The sequence below is a fragment of the Dermacentor andersoni genome, chromosome 11 (genome assembly GCF_023375885.2).
Source record: "Dermacentor andersoni chromosome 11, qqDerAnde1_hic_scaffold, whole genome shotgun sequence".
Taxonomy (NCBI): domain Eukaryota; kingdom Metazoa; phylum Arthropoda; class Arachnida; order Ixodida; family Ixodidae; genus Dermacentor; species Dermacentor andersoni.
Window position 1 is genome coordinate 93,626,407 of NC_092824.1, and position 19,033 is coordinate 93,645,439.

General features: G+C 46.2%; 1 protein-coding gene across 1 annotated transcript in view; it reads left to right on the forward strand.

Moving 5' to 3' along the window:
• Positions 1-19,033, forward strand: part of LOC126539055 (nuclear pore membrane glycoprotein 210-like) — a 64,751-nt gene that overhangs the window by 32,084 nt on the left and 13,634 nt on the right. Inside the window, exons 17-26 of the mRNA XM_050185767.3 lie at positions 1,981-2,050; positions 3,537-3,726; positions 8,153-8,262; positions 8,869-8,964; positions 9,732-10,265; positions 10,950-11,186; positions 13,031-13,273; positions 13,772-13,866; positions 16,264-16,399; positions 16,713-16,888. Coding sequence (XP_050041724.2) covers positions 1,981-2,050; positions 3,537-3,726; positions 8,153-8,262; positions 8,869-8,964; positions 9,732-10,265; positions 10,950-11,186; positions 13,031-13,273; positions 13,772-13,866; positions 16,264-16,399; positions 16,713-16,888 — 1,887 coding nt within the window. The remainder of the gene's footprint in view (positions 1-1,980; positions 2,051-3,536; positions 3,727-8,152; positions 8,263-8,868; positions 8,965-9,731; positions 10,266-10,949; positions 11,187-13,030; positions 13,274-13,771; positions 13,867-16,263; positions 16,400-16,712; positions 16,889-19,033) is intronic.

The following is a 19,033-nucleotide window of genomic DNA, read 5'->3' on the forward strand; positions in this document are numbered from 1 at the left end:
AGAAAGTAAGAATTAATCAAATGTCTTAATTATTGAGGGTATCAAGAACACAATAAACACCTGCTTTCTACGTCAACACACTTTTATTTACTAAAGGAATGAGCAAATCCTGTTTCTATTTTGCTCAAAAGCAGTACGGAAGCTGCAGTTCTCTTTATCTCATGGCTAATTGGCTCGCAGGGGCGATGGCCACACGATTTCCTTTGCAGCGCGCCCACAGCACGCAACTTCATTTGAGATACTTTTCACTACAATGCACACATCCAAATTATTTTTGGCTGGTTGCCCACAGACCGTCCGTTCATCATAATGTAGCCGGTGCTCTTAACCCTCAATAGCTTTGCACTGCGTCAAAACGATACTGCAATTTGCCGCAACAACTGCAGACGATACCGCGGCTGCTATTGATGCAATCATGGAACGCAACTACGCAGTTTTCAAGGCACGTGGCCAACATGGTGTTATGTGTGGCAGTAAACACAAGAATAGAGGCTTTAAAGGCACAAATAGACACGAAGCATTCTGGCATTGGTGTCATTCACGTACAATTTCCGCAGATGACTGTGTGGACTCTGCAGCTTCGTTTCAGTTAGACGCTAGCGCCATTTTAGCTCTTTTGCCTCGCACATTTGCTGCACTTGCTAAGCTCCTAGAGTTGTCCAAATTAACCGATGTGCGTCCAAGTACGTCTGAATTAACGACAGTTTGACTGCATTAAATAATGCATGCGCCTGCTGGGACCAGAGGACGAGCCCGAATTATCAATTTTTCAAATTAAGGGGGTCGAATTAACGAGGTTTTACTGTATGTTCAAAGGTAGGAATAGAGCTTGCAGCCTTGTTTAGTATATTGTAACCCGCCTTGTGTTATTGTAACGGACTTACTGCGACAGTATGTAAAAGTTCAGAAACTGGCTTTGTAAAATGGGTTTGCTGTATACAGTTGTATACATTCTTTCCATTTTTCATTCTTTGCTATTCACAAGCCCCCTTCCACTGCTGCATTATTGCCTGCTGGGTCATCCACAACACATGCACATATGCCACCATTCTCTCTGCGTAATATGTTACAAAATCTGGCACAAGTTGCCAGGTACCAATGCTGAGCGACAGTGCAGTGGTTAGGGTGCTCGACTTCAAGTGAAGGCCCAAGTTGCATTTGTTGAACTTTGCGCAGAAAACTCGGTGCAAGTATGTCATTGTGACGCCGTTGATTTCAAAATATTTTCTCCTCTTTGAGTTATTGTGGTGCAGCTGTAGTTTTTGCTAAGTTCAGTCATTGGCTCCTTCAGAATAAAATGCAGCCCTTCTTTACCAGTGAAAATTGAACAGTGCTACCTGAGATGCCATCAAACTTCATGGCGTCATGGGGAGCTGGTATGAGAACTTGAAGGTGACGTCGCTACCACTGTTTCGTTGAGAAACGTTCTAGATTTACTTCGTAATGTTCAGGTAATTCATTATGCCAAGTTTCAACTGTACAACACTGAACTGGGAAGCAAAGAGTTGAAATTTTTTGAAGGCCAAGTTTTAATTACGTAAGCGATCTCAAAGTGGACCAAAAGTAAGGCAGGCCAGTGAAAATTGTTTTTTCTGTCTGAATTAATCGCGACTACAGATTATCTGTGCCTGTCATCATGGTCTGGCAATGTGGGAAGTTACTTCATGCAAAGAACAGATTTCCGTTTCTCAGTAGTGGCACTCGTCTTGTATTTTCACGGCGCTGTTTAGGTTGCACACCTTACAGTTATGTTCCACCCCTGCTTCTATGACTGAGTGCCTCTGGTGCTCTGTTGCTGACTCCCGAGGTTACGAGTTTGGTACCCAGCTGCCGGGGTTTCATTTCAAGGAGGGGCAAAGTGCACAAAAGCCCATTTTCCTTTTGTATGCATCGAGCTCAATCAATAGACCATCACCATGTTTCACTCCTTGAATTGCAACATCAACTGTAAGGAGCTCAGCCATGTGCTTCCTTGTGCAGGTTTGCATGTTCCATACCTGCATCTGTGGAACTTCGGCTGAGTTCGTCGGTGTCATGCCCGGAGAACAAGGTGAGTGTGGCTAGAGGTGCGACAACTGGCGGGCGAAGGTTTTGTTACATCTCCGGGGCAGTCACCTACAGCTAGTGTGGGTTGCTTGTATTTAATGTTATTTTTATGTCTAGAAGTGCTTCATGGGGCATTCCCGTCATACCAAGCCATGGGTGTGCACCAGGGGGAAGGCAATGACCCCCAGAACAAGGTAGATTATGTTATTAAGTTCTGAGGAAGAGAAAAAATATGGGGAGATGTATACAAAATGCTATAAAGGAAAGCATGTGTAACATACCTGGTTAGCTCAAGCACAGCCTACTTCACTATTTGTCACTGCCTCGTTTCAAAGGGGATGCCACTAAATCATCATCATCATCATTTGCCTCGTGGCATCCGGTCTCCCCAGAACTGACTCTGGATACAGGTCATCAGAACAGTGCCGTGCATCAGGGCACCAAGCAGTGAGGGAAATTTTCCCATTCCTTCGCTTACATTGCACGAAAAATGTTTGTTTTCTTCTCTTTCATATTTATATTAATTTCTTGTTTGTGTGTCCCCGTGTGTGCGGTACATATTGTTTTTTGCACTGATCACAGTCATCTTGCATGAAGTAAAGAGGACAGTAGACACAAGCTAGCCTTTTTGTGCCTTTTATTTCATGAACCTCTGAATCTCTGTGTTTTTATGAGAGTGACCTTGACAGATATTGCAGAAGCTCCCATTCCAAGGACGAAAGCACAGAATGTGTGCCGCTAGCATGTCGCTGCAGGAGGCTGCCTCCTCGTGACATGCTGCTAAGGGAAAAGTGTCTTCGTGGCTGTGCGGCGGCATACTCTCGCGGTGACCATTAGACCTGCTCATGAGAGTTAGAGCAACCTCTGATCTTGAGGAGCCTCCTACAAGTGCGTCCTGGTGTAGTGTGACCACGCACGAGCCCAAGGCAGTGCCCTTCGGCCTCCCGTGCCCGCCAAAGCTGCAAAGCACCACAGACAAGCTCAAGTCCGAGCAGTGCCCGTACAAAGGGTCTGGTGATTGAGAGAAAACAAATTTGTATGCATCCTGTGCTGTCCCTGAGCGGCCTCTGTGCGCTTTCCCAGTCATGCCAGTTGCGCATTCATGGCCAACAGTGCAAAGCGCCGTCTTGGCAACTGCCCAGTGGAAAATCACAGCTTGGCCGTCGCTCTGTCCCGTCGCAGGGGAAAAAGGGAGAGTAGGCGAACCCTCGCACACTGGTGATGGGCCGTGCCCTGATCCCCACAAGGTGTACAAATTCGTTTGATTGAGAACACGGCATGCGACTAAATAGGTTTATATCAGGCAGGTAACATCTATGCTAATACATAGTAAGCCTACCCATTCAAAATTTTGCTTCAAGCCCGAATGCAACGCCGGGGAAATTAGGACTGTTCAGTGTAAGCTGAAACAGCCTGACTGAAACAAAGATGCCAAAAAAAAATAATAAAGATTGTTGAATTTTCTTCCAATGCTCATGTTTTTCTGGCAGGTGCCAAGCATTGGTGGCCCCCTTGAGGTGGAGCTTGTGGTGCGGGATGCTGATGGCCGGCAACTGGCCAACATATCGTCTCTGGACGTGCTGTGGGAACTGTCGAACCACACTCTGGCCAAGTTGGCCAACGGCTGGGACGTGGCGAGCCATGTGGACAGCTCAGCTGGTTACCGTCATGTTGTCCGGGGTGGGTGCATTCGTGACATCAGGGGAGTTCCTCTGGGAGCTTGGGGCGCAAACAGCATGGAACTAACATCAGTGTCATTTGTATGGCCTACAACATGCGGGCACTGTAACAATCGGTATCTAGAGACTGTACCGAAAGCTAGAAGGTGCTGTTACTGCTTTGGCCAGTTTGAATGCATCAAAATAGTCATAAGGGCTTGCTTGATATCGCATGAGTGCATGCGATGAGCAGCGGTGGCGTAGAGGTAGAACACCCGCCTCGCGTGCAAGAGGTCCGTGGTTCGAATCCCGGTGCCGCGCAATTTTCCACCGGATTAAAAAAAAAAAAAAAAAAAAAAAAAAAAAAAAATCCGCGTATTGATAAAATTGCATAAACAGGCCTGGAGTGTGGCCTGATGCCGGTGACCAGAACCGGTAACACACTCCCTCACCAGAGCAGGATTGGCCACCCTGGTGCAGTACTTGGCCACAACCTCCTATATGAACACAACAATCAAACCCCGGCCCTCAGTCCCCAGCAGCTGCGAAGCAACTGACCACGGCGGCGGTCAGACCTGCGACGCTGCAGAGGGTGCTAAGAATCCCTGGCTCCGGACAGGCCGCCATTGGAATATGAACCTGGCAACGTTTTAACGCAAGAACATTATCTAGTGAGGCGAGTCTAGCAGTGCTATTGGAAGAATTAGAGGGCAGTAAATGGGATATAATAGGGCTCAGTGAAGTTAGGAGGCCAAAAGAAGCATATACAGTGTTAAGGAGCGGGCACGTCCTGTGCTACCGGGGCTTAGCGGAGAGACGAGAACTAGGAGTCGGATTCCTGATTAATAAGAATATAGCTGGTAACATACAGGAATTCTATAGCATTAACGAGAGGGTGGCATGTCTTGTTGCGAAACTTAATAAGAGGTACAAAATGAAGGTTGTACAGGTCTACGCCCCTACATCCAGTCATGATGACCAGGAAGTCGAAAGCTTCTACGAAGACGTGGAATCGGCGATGGGTAGAGTGAAAACAAAATACACTATACTGATGGGCGATTTCAATGCCAAGGTAGGCAAGAAGCATGCTGGAGACAAGGCAGTGGGGGAATATGGCATAGGCACTAGGAATAGCAGGGGGGAGGTATTAGTAGAGTTTGCAGAACAGAATAATATGAGGATAATGAATACCTTCTTCCGCAAGCGGAATAACCGAAAGTGGACATGGAGGAGCCCGAACGGCGAGACTAGAAATGAAATAGATTTCATACTCTGCACTAACCCTGGCATCATACAAGATGTGGACGTGCTCGGTAAGGTGCGCTGCAGTGACCACAGGATGGTAAGAACTCGAATTAGCCTAGACCTGAGGAGGGAACGGAGGAAACTGGTACATAAGAAGCCGATCAATGAGTTAGCGCTAAGAGGGAAAATAGAGGAATTCCAGATCAAGCTACAGAACAGGTATTCGGCTTTAAGCCACGAAGAGGATCTTAGTGTTGAAGCAATGAACGACAATCTTGTGGGCATCATTAAGGAGTGTGCAATAGAAGTCGGTGGTAACTCCGTTAGACAGGATACGAGTAAGCTATCGCAGGAGACGAAAGATCTGATCAAGAAACGCCAATGTATGAAAGCCTCTAACCCTACAGCTAGAATAGAACTGGCAGAACTTTCGAAGTTAATCAACAAGCGTAAGACAGCTGACATAAGGAAGTATAACATGGATAGAATTGAACAAGCTCTCAGGAACGGAGGAAGCCTAAAAGCAGTGAAGAAGAAACTAGGAATTGGCAAGAATCAGATGTATGCGCTAAGAGACAAAGCCGGCAATATCATTACTAATATGGATGAGATAGTTCAAGTGGCTGAGGAGTTCTATAGAGATTTATACAGTACGAGTGGCACCCACGATGATAATGGAGGAGAGAATAATCTAGAGGAATTCGATATCCCAGTAGTAACGCCGGAAGAAGTAAAGAAAGCCTTGGGAGCTATGCAAAGGGGGAAGGCAGCTGGGGAGGATCAGGTAACAGCAGATTTGCTGAAGGATGGTGGGCAAATTGTTCTAGAAAAACTGGCCAGCCTCTATACGCAATGCCTCAAGACCTCGAGCGTACCCGAATCTTGGAAGAACGCTAACATAATCCTAATCCATAAGAAAGGCGACGCCAAAGACTTGAAAAATTATAGACCGATCAGCTTACTGTCCGTTGCCTACAAAGTATTTACTAAGGTAATTGCAAATAGAATCCGGAACACCTTAGACTTCCGTCAACCAAAGGACCAGGCAGGATTCCGTAAAGGCTACTCAACAATAGATCATATTCACACTATCAATCAGGTGATAGAGAAATGTGCGGAATATAACCAACCATTATATATAGCTTTCATTGATTACGAGAAAGCGTTTGATTCAGTCGAAACCTCAGCAGTCATGGAGGCATTGCGGAATCAGGGTGTAGACGAGCCGTATGTAAAAATACTGAAAGATATCTATAGCGGCTCCACAGCCACTGTACTCCTCCATAAAGAAAGCAACAAAATCCCAATAAAGAAAGGCGTCAGGCAGGGAGATACGATCTCTCCAATGCTATTCACAGTGTGTTTACAGGAGGTATTCAGAGACCTGGATTGGGAAGAATTGGGGATAAGAGTAAATGGAGAATACCTTAGTAACTTGCGCTTCGCTGATGATATTGCCTTGCTTAGTAACTCAGGGGACCAACTGCAATGCATGCTCACTGATCTGGAGAAGCAGAGCAGAAGGGTGGGACTAAAAATGAATCTGCAGAAAACTAAAGTAATGTTTAACAGTCTCGGAAGGGAACAGCAGTTTACGATAGGTAGCGAGGCACTGGAAGTGGTAAGAGAATACATCTACTTAGGACAGGTAGTGACTGCTGATCCAGATCATGAGAGTGAAATAATCAGAAGAATAAGAATGGGCTGGGGTGCGTTTGGCAGGCATTCGCAGATCATGAACAGCAGGTTGCCATTATCCCTCAAGAGAAAAGTGTATAACAGCTGTGTCTTACCAGTACTCACGTACGGGGCAGAAACCTGGAGGCTTACGAAAAGGGTTCTACTTAAATTGAGGACGACGCAACGAGCTATGGAAAGAAAAATGATAGGTGTAACGTTAAGGGATAAGAAAAGAGCAGATTGGGTGAGGGAACAAACGCGCGTTAATGACATCTTAGTTGAAATCAAGAAAAAGAAATGGGCATGGGCAGGACATGTAATGAGGAGGGAAGATAACCGATGGTCATTAAGGGTTACGGACTGGATTCCGAGGGAAGGGAAGCGTAGCAGGGGGCGACAGAAAGTTAGGTGGGCAGATGAGATTAGGAAGTTTGGAGGGTCAACATGGCCACAATTAGTACATGACCGGGGTAGTTGGAGAAGTATGGGAGAGGCCTTTGCCCTGCAGTGGGCGTAATCAGGCTGATGATGATGATGATGATGATGATGCATGTGGGAAGTTCTATGGGAATTTCGATGAGAATGGTAATCACTTCACCATTATTCTTATTATTGTTATTTTCAATGCCGATGCTCTCAACTGAGAGCATAGCAGGAGGGCAATACTAAAAGTCAATACAAAAATGGGAAAGTGCTACAAATAAGCAAATATACAATAAATACAAGTATAATGTAGAAACAAAGAGGAAGGGGTTACAGTAACCAAAATGCAAGAGTGGTTGCATAAATATAGGCAGTGCATGTTGCAGTATTGTAAAATGGAAAAAATAGGGGAAGAACTCTATAAAAACAAGATGAAATAATAAATAAAAGACAAATAAATAGTAAAATAAAAATAAAAAATAAGCAATAACAGTTCCCTGAAGAGGCAACCAACAATGATTCTGAAGGAGGGGGTGGCATAGCATGTGGTTAGGGCAACTTTAGTCCTTTAGTACCTTCAATTGTACTAGTCAATTTAGAAAGTGATTTGGTGTTTGTCATAGATGGGTGCAGTTGATGCCATTCTCGTATAGCTAGTGGAAAAAAAAGAACGTTTGAATGTTTCATTGTTGTAGGAATATTCAGTTAGCTCATTTGGATGGTTTTGACGTGTAGTTTTTGACATGTAGTTTAGCTTTGTAAAACGATATGTATTTCGACGTGTATATCCTAAAGTGGTTATAAAGAAGCTACAAGAGAAAGTTTAAGCGTGCTCATTAGTTCATTATAACTGGCTTCTTTATTAGGAGTCTCTGACTATGAGAACACAAGAAGGTTTGGTAGGTTGCCACAGCTGTTCATACTACCGTACTTTAGATCCGTGGAGGACTAGATATCTTTTTTCCTGCTTTCTGTTGCATCCTCATCAGGCTATACTTCCTGATCAGAACAATGTGGCTTACAGTAAAGAAACTTTAGTTCATAATTTTCAGTGCTAGTTAGCCGTGGTGAACGTTCCTTTTGTGTGGCTGGTTGGACAGACTTTCAGGTTCTGCAGCCGCAAGGGAAGACTGGATTGCTCACGGTGACGGCAACAGTGCTTGGCTTCAATGCACAGGTGCTGCAACAGGAAGCGCTGCACCAACACAAGGTGCGTTGTTACAGCGGTCACCTGCGCTATCATGGTGTTTATAGAGTGCTAATCTGGGCTGGTTGATACACACTTGGATGCAGACATGGTGCTTTTGAACAGAACAACAGTGCTTGTGTGCGTCATCTCCTCTTGTTCTGTGTTCTCTTGTTCTGTTCTTGTTCTTCTCGTGTTCTCGGTTCTTCACCCACCCATTGTGTTTTGCATAGTGTAGATGAAAGAGAAATAACCTTTTGGTTGCAGAGAAAAGGATTTGTAGGGGACCAAACCTTTTTCCTGGGTTGAAATTGATTTATTTCTATGCCTAAGAAGCTAGGGATTCTTGTAGAGATGGTAATAGGGATTTTTGAAGCTGATATGAATGATGATGGTACCCCATAGAACAGTGGTAGTGCTGAAATGTGTCCAGATCAAATAGTTTTCGAGGCTAGTGGAACTGTGGGTATGATTGCACTCCAGAGGAGCAGTATTGAGAGGACCCTTTTGCTCAAGCAGTCAATCACTTGCACAGAGTAATGTGTCATCAGAAAGTCATGGACTTTGCTGTCAGGGCAGGTTGGAGATAGGTCCAATGCTGAGCACTGTGTCGGTCTGCTGTTCACGCAGATGCAGACGGTGAGCGGCTCGCTGCAACTGGAGCTGGTGGAAGCTGCCCGCCTGTCAAGCAGCAGCGTGCGGATGCTTGCACACCCATCCCATCAGGTGAGGGATCCCAGCTGTTTTGAAATGGTACTGTGCAGTACTGGTTCTAGTTTTTAGAATACTACTCCAAGGAACACTTGTGGAGAGGTGGAGAAAATGGAGGACCTAAGTGTATTGTATCGGAGGACCCACATGAACCAAAGGGCCTACTAAGGGAACTAGGGTTGCAACAGTAGAAGATACTACTAGCTGGGTTCATATCCTTGTCACGTGGGAGAACTTGTGCACCTGTGACTTATCTACTAGGTGCTCAGGCAGCTCTACAAAGTTCATGTAAACCAGCTGAAGGTTTGCTGTGCAAGTTAGCCGACTCTAATATGTGTAATGTCTGGTTTCAGTTTATGGGCCACTTCAGTGATTTTCCGTCCTGTTATAACCAGTCGTTATATAAAGGCGTGATGTTCTTTAATTCCCTTTTGGGTACATAGTATGACCGGTTAAACCATGCTTTTTTTGGTTATCATCCTCCAGTCTCTTACAACGGGAGTGGGATTTGAGTGCATGCGACAGATAACAAGGCATGATTATTGTGGTTGGAGGCCGTTTATCTCCTGAATATTGCTACAAAGCTGCGAAATGCTAATTTGTCTTATCTTCAAGGCCTTCTGAAACAGTCGTCTTGCTCTTACTATTCAAGGGTTCTTTCTTGGTCTGACCTATTTTTTATTATTATTCTACCTTTCCAATATTGCATAGTAAACTGGTAAAAGCAAAGCAGTGTGTGTGAAAAAGTTGGGTGATGTCAGCTTTTCTGTTTGCCTCTGCAGGTGAATGTGAGCATACTGGATGGCTCGGGCCACTTTGCGCTGGACGGTGCAGACGGCATTCCCGTGGCAGGGCTAACAGTATCGCACAGGCAGCTGCAGCTGCATGGCTTGAGGGAGGGTCATGTTGAGGTCCACGTGCGGGACCTCTGCCTGCCTCGGGCCCCTGCATTGCCGCTGCATGTGTCGGTCGTGTGGCCCGGCCAACTGAGGCTCGCGCTGTCCTCCCCTCACGTGCAAGTCGGCGCTGAAGTGGAGATCATGGTGCACCTGGAGGACACGGAGGGCAAGCCGTTGTCTGCTTCGCTGGCCCTTGTCGACCAGACCGTGGGCCCTTTGTCCCTGCGGCCCTTGGAGGAGGGCCGCAACTGCCGCCGCTTTGCTGTTCGTGGCAAAGCACTGGGCAGTGGCACCGTGCAGTTCATGGCCAAGGCCTTCCCTGAACAGCTGGTCAGCGCCCCGGCCACCATCCACGTGTTCGCCCCACTTCGCCTGGAGCCCCGCAACCTGACCCTGCCTGTGGGCTCTGAATTCCAGGTGAAAACCAGGCCACTGGCTGCAAGGCTGGCAGCAGCCATGTCAATTATTTCATGCCAGTTCTCATGGCATAGTTGTCGTGCACTCTTCATGTGGGCTCGCCATGAGCCTGGGGCTCATGCCAGCAAAGCCTCAGTTTTGGCCACTGTGGTTTCCCATCTTTCTTGGATACTGCGGGATGAAGCTTAAGCGAATTTATGTATTGCCTATCACATGAGTCATGCTGGCTGAACTGCCTTCAGCTCCCATGGGCACAAGTGCCAGAATTCCCTCTACAGTCACCGCGGTCGGCACTTCCATGCTGATAGAGCAAACACAGAAAATGGGAAGACGGACAGTGCACTAACCTAAGCCAAAGGAAGCATTGCCTAAGCACACGTACTGCAGCACATGGAGAAAGCTAAGGCAGCTAGGCTCGAAGCGCATACAAGGCTGCAACCTTGAAATGCCGACAGTGATATGGTAACGCAGATTTAAGGTTGTACTCGATTCTAACACGCACACAATTTTTGGGCCTGCTTTATTGAAAAAAAAGTCCGCGTTTACTGGCTGCCTATCATTATAATGCTGGTTGGGCGGCCGCATTGGTACTGCACTCGGACAGCAGCACCGGATTTGCCTCTTAATGCCATGTCAAAGGTAGGAGTGTAAAGTGATGCGAGCTGTGGGTGTGCACGTGCGCAGCTGGTCTGGTCCGGAGGCCCCATCAACATGGCTGTCAAGTTTGACCTGGTTGAAGATGTGCCGTGCCTGTCTGTGTCACCAAGTGGACTGGTGCAGGCACGGGGCCCACCATGCCAGGGCCGCGTGCAGGCCGTGGCAGTGGCTTCTGGTGGCAGAGACGAGACCCTGGTGCATGTAGTGGCCATCAAGGAGCTACAACTGCACTGCCCCTTGCGTGAGATCATCCAGGGCACAGAGGTGTGTGTGTGTGGATTTGTGTGCATGCGTGGCCATACGAATGGGTGCCTGTGTGATATTATTATACAGTAGAAACTTGGTGATGCAATCACACCCAATACAAATTTCAGGATGGTACGAATCTTCCAATAGTCCCGGCCCAAGTTTATTAGCTTACAATGTGCGAAATTTCTGATGTTGCGAACTGCTTTTTGCACGGTGGCTGCTGATAAGAACGTTTGGGCCACCACGTGATAAGCGGTGAAGCCAGTGGGGGAGGTCCCCACACGCCAGTAGCACTAGACACTAACTGTTGTCAGGCCGGCAGAAGGGCTATGCTGAGGCACGGTCACATTTCTGTTGCTAGGGTAACCTACGTCAGTCCACCTTGACCTCATTGGTGTGCATCCCCTTTCAGGAATAGGGAAAAAAAATATTTTGCTTTGTGTGGTAGCATGCAACTTGTCGGCAATTTTCACACACCTTGCAACTTCATCAGAAGCCGGGAACCACACGTGACCCAGTTTTACTGCGCCAGCAAGATTGGTGGCATTCGCTGCATTCACTGCATTCCACGCCTTCCGTCATCTTTGGCGCCCAATGACAATTCAATACTTGTCTAAGTTTGCGCCGTCAGGTCACGCGAGACAAAGTGGTGTCGCTGCCACAACGAAAACGGAGTCCTTTAGCTTGCGCAAATCATGTCCTTATCATCATTGGGCAGCATCTAGGATGCAGCAACGAAAGGAACTTGAGGTAACCAGGCAGATATTGAAATGCCAGCCTCGAAACGCACAAAGTGCGCAGCTCACTGCTTCCACAGTGTGCGCGAAACAAGCGCACCAGTGATAGTGATTCAAAGTCACGTTAGCCAATAAGAGCGCTCCCTGCACTCCACGTGACTGCTGTAATGAATCGTGCTAGTTTTCCCTTCTCACGCTTGCTTTTGTTACTTTCATTTCTGCATGGAGAAATACAGCGCTGTAGCTATCTGAATCTTTGATCTGTCATGTTTACGGCCATACGAAGATGGCACTGCCGTCAACAGAAAGCTGCACTTGCACAATGAGCGGTGTGATAGCACCTCCTGAAGCGCTATTTTCTTCCTGATTTCAAAGACAACACACTAAAAAGGTGAATTATTTTTTTTAATTCCTCTGCATAGTTGTTTCAAATGTTTCGCTGTGAGATAAAGGAAGGTCATAGGTGTGCGAGAAAATATGCATTTCTTTTAGATATTTTACCATGGGATAAATGAAAGTCTTAGGATTGCAGGAAAATGTAAAAATTAGGGAATTTTGAGCGGAAATTTTGCAATGTCGCACCTTAATTTTCCAATTTTTTAACCTTTTGGGTGATCGAAACTTTTGCACCATCCCGAGAGATTCGTGTCATCGAGATTCTGTTGTATTATTACAAGCTTTGCATTTTGCCATGTTGCACCTTAATTTCCCAATTTTTTAACCTTTTGGGTGATCGAAACTTTTGCACCATCCTGAGAGATTCGCGTCATCGAGATTCTGCCGTATTAGCACAAGCCTTGCATGTGTGCCAAGATGTACACGACACCGCATAAATTTTTGGTTCTGATGTTGGGACCGTGACATTGCAATTCTCAGCGTGTAGTCTCTTGTCAGACTATGTACGTGCAGGCTCTCATTGCAGGAGTGACGTGACATACATGCGCTGCTGTAGTTTACGTAACAACTCACTTGGTAAAGCTTTGCTCTTTCTCTGCTCGGCCTTGCTCTAAATGGTGCTGTTAGAAGCGTGGATTGTTACCACCTAGCCCAATTCCCAATCTTAATGAGTTTGAAAAGGTGCAACTGAAAAGTATGCCGAAATCAAGGCCGTTGTTCCTGCAGGTGGCTGTGCACGTGGAGGCCTTGGGTGGCCTGGGTCCCGAGGTGGTGTGCTTGTCGGCCGAGCTGACTCGCTCCATGCGCTGGGTGGCTTCGGAGCACGGCCTGGTGTCCCTGGTGGCACCCCTGACAAAAGATGCACCTCCCGATAGATTGTGTGTGGCCCACGTACGCGCCCTTCTGCCAGGGCACCTGGAGCTGCGCCTTCAGTGGCGAAACCGCACCGCTGCAGTTTTGCCCCTTGAGGTATGTCTGCAAGCTGAGCCTAGAATCCGGTTGGGGTGTTCTTCTCGTAGTTTCCTGCAACGAAATTTGGCAATTTTGCCCGAAGGCCAATCCACTGGCAGCGACAGAGGTTTAGCGTTGCATTTAAGCTCTTCAGGGGGTGTTTCAACTATACATGGGTATAGTATTTCCTCAGAAGCGTTTTTATACACAAGTAGCTCACTCTTTCGCAACCTCATTGGGGGAGGGGAATAAGCCACGTGTGCCATGTAAGCAAAGGTCAAATTTCTTGTTATACCACTGGTGAAATCTGTTAGTTCATTGTCACTGTCATGGTGGTGTTGAGCTTAGTGATGCCCTTTTTACAATCTCTACTTATTTGCTCCAGGTCTTCAGACCGTAGGCTAGTGATACACTGGTAACACACCGATACATAAATACGGGATGCTTCTTTTGCAGTGCCTACTCAGTTGTTCGAGGTCCTCAAGTAATTAATTGATGGGCCTCCCCTTTCTGCAGGTGGTCCCACGTGCGAAACTTCTAGCGCCAGCTCTGGCCCAGCCAGAGTCTCTGGTTTTGGGTCCTGGAGCTCAGCTGGCCCTCGAAGTGTCTGGGTAAGGGGAATGATATTAGATCAATTTTGATCAGGACACTTTGACTAATTTTCATGGAGTCAATGGTAGATGCCATCATGTTTACTTACTATTGTGGCTATCATGTTGTACTGCTCATAACAAGGTAAGGAATTCAGTCCCCCAACCACCATGTTCAAAAGTGAATGGAAAGCAAAAACGCTCATGTACCATACATTGGGTGCACGTTAAACAACTCCGGGCGGCTAAAATTAATGTGACATCCAGCCCAACTACGTTGTGGCTCGTAATCAGTTCATGATTTCAGTACGTAAAAGCCCAGAACTTCTAACGTTTTGAGGGTCGATTTTTTTCGCCATATGCGTCCGCCAAGGGTCGATTTCTTTTATTGCAGATTTCCATTCTTCTGAGGGACTCATTTCGAAAAAAATTTACCGCAATTTTTCTAGGGTGACCGTAAAGTGAGAAAAAAATATTTCGCATTGGTATATATGTACTCTTCATTCATGAATAACAACAATAAAAAGGAAATAAAGTTATAAGAGCTAAAAATTTGATGCATTGTTGTACACATAGTTCAAGGCTTTGAAAATGTGCACAAGAAAATATTTCGCAAGACTTAAATGTTCCTGCTCTTACACTATAATATGTACATCCATAGTGTAATCAAACTGCGTAGGTGCACGCATTCAGGAAAACTGTACGGTTGTGTGCCCGTCAAAAAAGCAAAACATGTGACAAACTTCCGCTAATCTTTATCTTATCACCAACCAGAGGCAATTAGTTTTCGCGAGTGTCAAAAAAAAAAAAATAGAGAGAGCAACGGAAACACATGCACAGCAGCATCCTTCCTATGCGCATCCCTGTGGGCACTAAACGAGCGAGAGACAGGTGGTTGCCCTTTGAGCGAATAGCAACAAGATAGCCATCAGTTTTGCAAGCGCAAGAAGCCAAAACCACCCGCGGAACAACACCCGAGCCGCCGCCCGCGCGCCAATGTGCAGGCGGTTGTATATAGATGCGCGGGAGCAAACTAGCTCTAAAACAAACCATGCAACGAAAACAGAGAGGGAGGCGTGCAAAAAGAATTCCCTGTGTTCCCACATAGTGGCAGCACAGGACAGAAAAATAGATACCTACTAGGGAATCGGCACGCTTTTTAAACGTACAGGTGGCGCCGTATATTTACGTCATTGACCCTCAAAGGGTTAAAGTTGTCGGACAGCAAAACTGATTTGTGCCAGTCTCGTTATGTTTGAATTGTAGCGCTATTATTGTAATTGTTTTCATTGCACTGCCCTCAACATTAACAGATCTCACTCGATGACCATGAACTCGCAGTCATACCTCAACTCAAGTGAGTGCTTTGTACTGTGTCTCGGAAACTTGACATTACACGACAGCCAACACTAGATCTGCGTGAAGCCACCATTCATGTTGGTTTGCTGCGGGGAGATTACCTCTAAGATCGATACAGCTCGTGGCCAGCGCACGGACGTGCGCGAGGAGGAGAAGGCAGACAGGCGCATTCCGTGAACGTGCGGTAACGTGATCACGTTACCGCACGTTCACTAGCTCCCCATGCCTCTTGCACAGAAGAAATCGTCAGCTCTCATGTTTCTCCGAGTTGTTTACCAACGTGACAAATGGCGCAGCAGTGTTTCCTGCCTACCGTGTTCTGGAATACGTGCCTTGCCTTCGGTTTTGCCGCTCACTTTTCATGCAGGAGGACTCTTGAAATTTCGTTAAATCGAGGTTCGTTATATCAAGCTTTGACTGTGCCTATGTTATTGATAGCATGTTACATTTTTGTTATGCAATGCTAGGAGACTCCCGAGCATCTGCAGCACCGTATTTTTTGCCCAGAATTTATAAGCATTAATATTTGTTAAAAATTTTTTGGTATTCAATTTGATCTTCCGCATTTTTTTCTCTTGATTCAGTATTAGATTTGAAATCTGCTATTTGGTATTCGCACACCTCTGATTATTACTCCTACACATCAATCCAAAACATCAGTGATCAGGGTAGAATTTTATGCATCTCAGTATAAGTTGCGACTACTGCGTCTTAAGATAAGGTGTTAATACATAAAAGCACCGCAAATACGCACGTTTCTAGCTGTAATGAAAGAGTTAAAATTGACGGCAGTACAGATTTCACTTTCTGCTGTGGTTATGGGACGTTGCAGTCATGCCTGGTAAGACCACAATGTTTTTGGCGAGACTGGCTTTGCTGTAGTTGTAGAACATCTGCTAAAATAAAAACGTAGCAGTTGAGCTTATAACCTACTTCACTGTCTGATAACTTGTTTTTTGAGTCAATGGCGGGGGCTAAATTTGTGATCCATTTGGCTCGATGATTTGCAACTTGTGTATGTGGATAGCAAGTCAAATGCCTATGCACATTGGCTTGCAGGGAGCCATCCTTAGAGCCCAATGGCATGGCTGTGCGATTGGAACGACAACCCCCAGTGCTGCATGCCCTGCTGGCCCCTGGCTCCGCCCTGCTCTCGGTCCGACGGAAGTCCCAGCGGCGCATCTACCTGGTCCAGGTTGGTCAGACACACTTGGCGCTTGGCTTGAATTACGTTTCAGGGCGAGTTTTAAATCCTGTCTTCATTCAGCACACTATTTTGCATTGACAAGTCAAGAAAGTCGTTTGAAGCCAGGCAAAGGAAGCTTAGACAAATCCATGTACAGATAGCTGCCATACTGTACAAGTGTCGTGGTGTCAACAAGTGCCCGTCATGAAAGCAAGAGGGAAAAATCAGGTTGGCTACCGTGTCCCGCAAGGGCAGAAACGTCAAATGTTCACTCATTGAGAATATGCCGTGGACAGTACACACGGGCATCCTCAAATTGCAGGTGGACACTGTGGCGTACGCTCTGGTGCGGCCAGTTGGCGGTGAGCCTTGGAGTGCCGTCGATGCGCCCCTGTCTTTGCCCGTTGGTCTGGAGCTTGTGGTGGAGGTACTGCTTTACAACAGCCTCGGCCAGCGCTTTCACGCGACCAACCTCACCATGGAGGCCCACAGCTCCCGGTGAGTGGCTTCTGTAATGAAGTGATCTGAGTTGCAATAGCAGAACAAAACTTTTTCACTTCAATTCCTTCTCGTCTTCATCATTAGCTAAAGGAATTGCAGTAAGTTAGAATTGCACGTAACAGCCTAGTTTTTATACCTATGCACTTTACAATAAGAAAATAGTATAGATAACTAAACACAAATACAGTTCGATTTTTTGAACAACTGTATTGGCCCCAAATATGCCCCAAAACTGTCAAAAAAGATGGGGCAGTCTGAAAAAATTAATGCAAGCCTGTTAAATGCAAGCCTGTTACTGCTCTCAGGGGTTCAAATCGCCACAGGCATGTTCGAAACAGCTCTGAAGGCCTGCCAGTGCATTTATTAGGTGTATCGGTGCTTGTGCTGTCACAGAATGAGACTGCTGCACGCATGCATAATTAAAGAAACAATAAATGCAAATATTAAGTCAATGTGGACTGTTAAAGGGACCCTGTACAATTTCTTGTCGAAGTGGAGAAAGGCATTTAAAGTGAAAATAGGCTATTTCAGAAATACTTTACTGCAAAAGTAATTCAATGCGTTTAGCAGAAGCGGAGCTGTTGGTAATCAAACACGCCCTTCGCGGTGCCTCTGCTCCTTCTTCAATGCCTCGTACTGCGAAAGCTACAGCAAAGTGGGGTGTACCCACAACACTCCGCCTTCGACACCGTGGCTCACATTTTACTTTGGATGTTAACGTAGATGCCACGACTTACGATTTTGGTGCCTGTGATGCGCTAAACTTAATTAAGCCAAATGTCGTTGTCCTCAGTGAGCTGCAGTGCGCTTAGCCAGTGTACTCGTGGCAGCACCCCACGGCATCCATGGTATCTGCTCTACGTAGCAGACCGCAGCTACCGATAGCAGCCGTGTATGGGAGTCTGCTTTATTACGAAACAAAGTGTTGAGGAATAGGCTTCTGTTGAAGAGAGAGTGTTTGAGAGTGTGGTGACTTCGTGCTCCGCATGTGAGCTTCACCTGTGGCACACAATTGCAAAACTTGGCCGGGATGTTCACAGAAGCATGTGCTACCCACGGGCTATGTTATTTCACCAAGCCTTAGGGGTGGTTCGGGCCCCGTTTAAAATTCCATTTCAGGATCCTCACAGCATGTGTTTCATAACAAGAAAAGACTTAGTTCAAGAGGAAATTCCATCTGAAGAGTCCGGTTGGCTACCTTACACTGGGGGAAAGGAACGTCTGGCCTGTACGAGCGCCTTTGACTCTGTGAACCGCACACCTTTAGCACAATTCAAATAACCCGCCCCTGAGCAGGGAGTGGTGATGTTGCATACACAATCACAGCGCTCAACAGAAGGCGCTGTATTTTTTTTTTTTTTTTAACAAAACGCAAAAGCACGGCTATGGAAAAACCAAGCCAAGACAGTTGGATTCGCCATAGCGGCTTTAAGTCAAGCGGCGTGAACCGTTTAGGCATCCCTTTACATCACATGGACGTGGAATTCTCTGCTACTTGCAGCTAGTTGAGTTTTGCGAGTCAGCAAAACTAGTGCAGCACTATGCGATAACGAAACTACTGAAACGCGAAAATGCAGGTGGCGTAGAGCCGAGCAAAAACGAAACCTTTTGACCACTCGCGTCATTCTCAAGAATTACATCAATGAGTTCCTTTTTCTAAAAATTAAATAGGGCTGGACAAGTAGCATTTGATTCCTCTTATAATGCCATGCAATAATCTTCTTATTACAAGTGGTTGATTACTAGTGACAAAATTATAATGAGGAGTGTCTACGTCACCGAGCTAGTAATTGAATGTCCTTGGCGAGTCTCAAAGCCTGTCCTGCACTTACCTCAATTTCTTGACTACGAAAGCGTTGCCCGCGATAACATTGATGTCTTAGATGTTCTTGAGCATTAATCTATAGCTTTAGCTCCTTAGTGGTTGCCTTGAGTGTCTCTTTAAAGAATACATACTGCGTACCCTGACAGTGGCCCCTTTCTATTCTTGGTACGCTTCACCACAAAACAGTGCATATTCTCCACTGCATAACACTGCTCTGTTGCTGCGAACCTGACTTTTGGGTACTGGAAATATGTGGTGTTTGACCCTTACCGTACTTTCTGCGCTTCAAAGCCATTGCCGAGGATGTCCAAGATGGA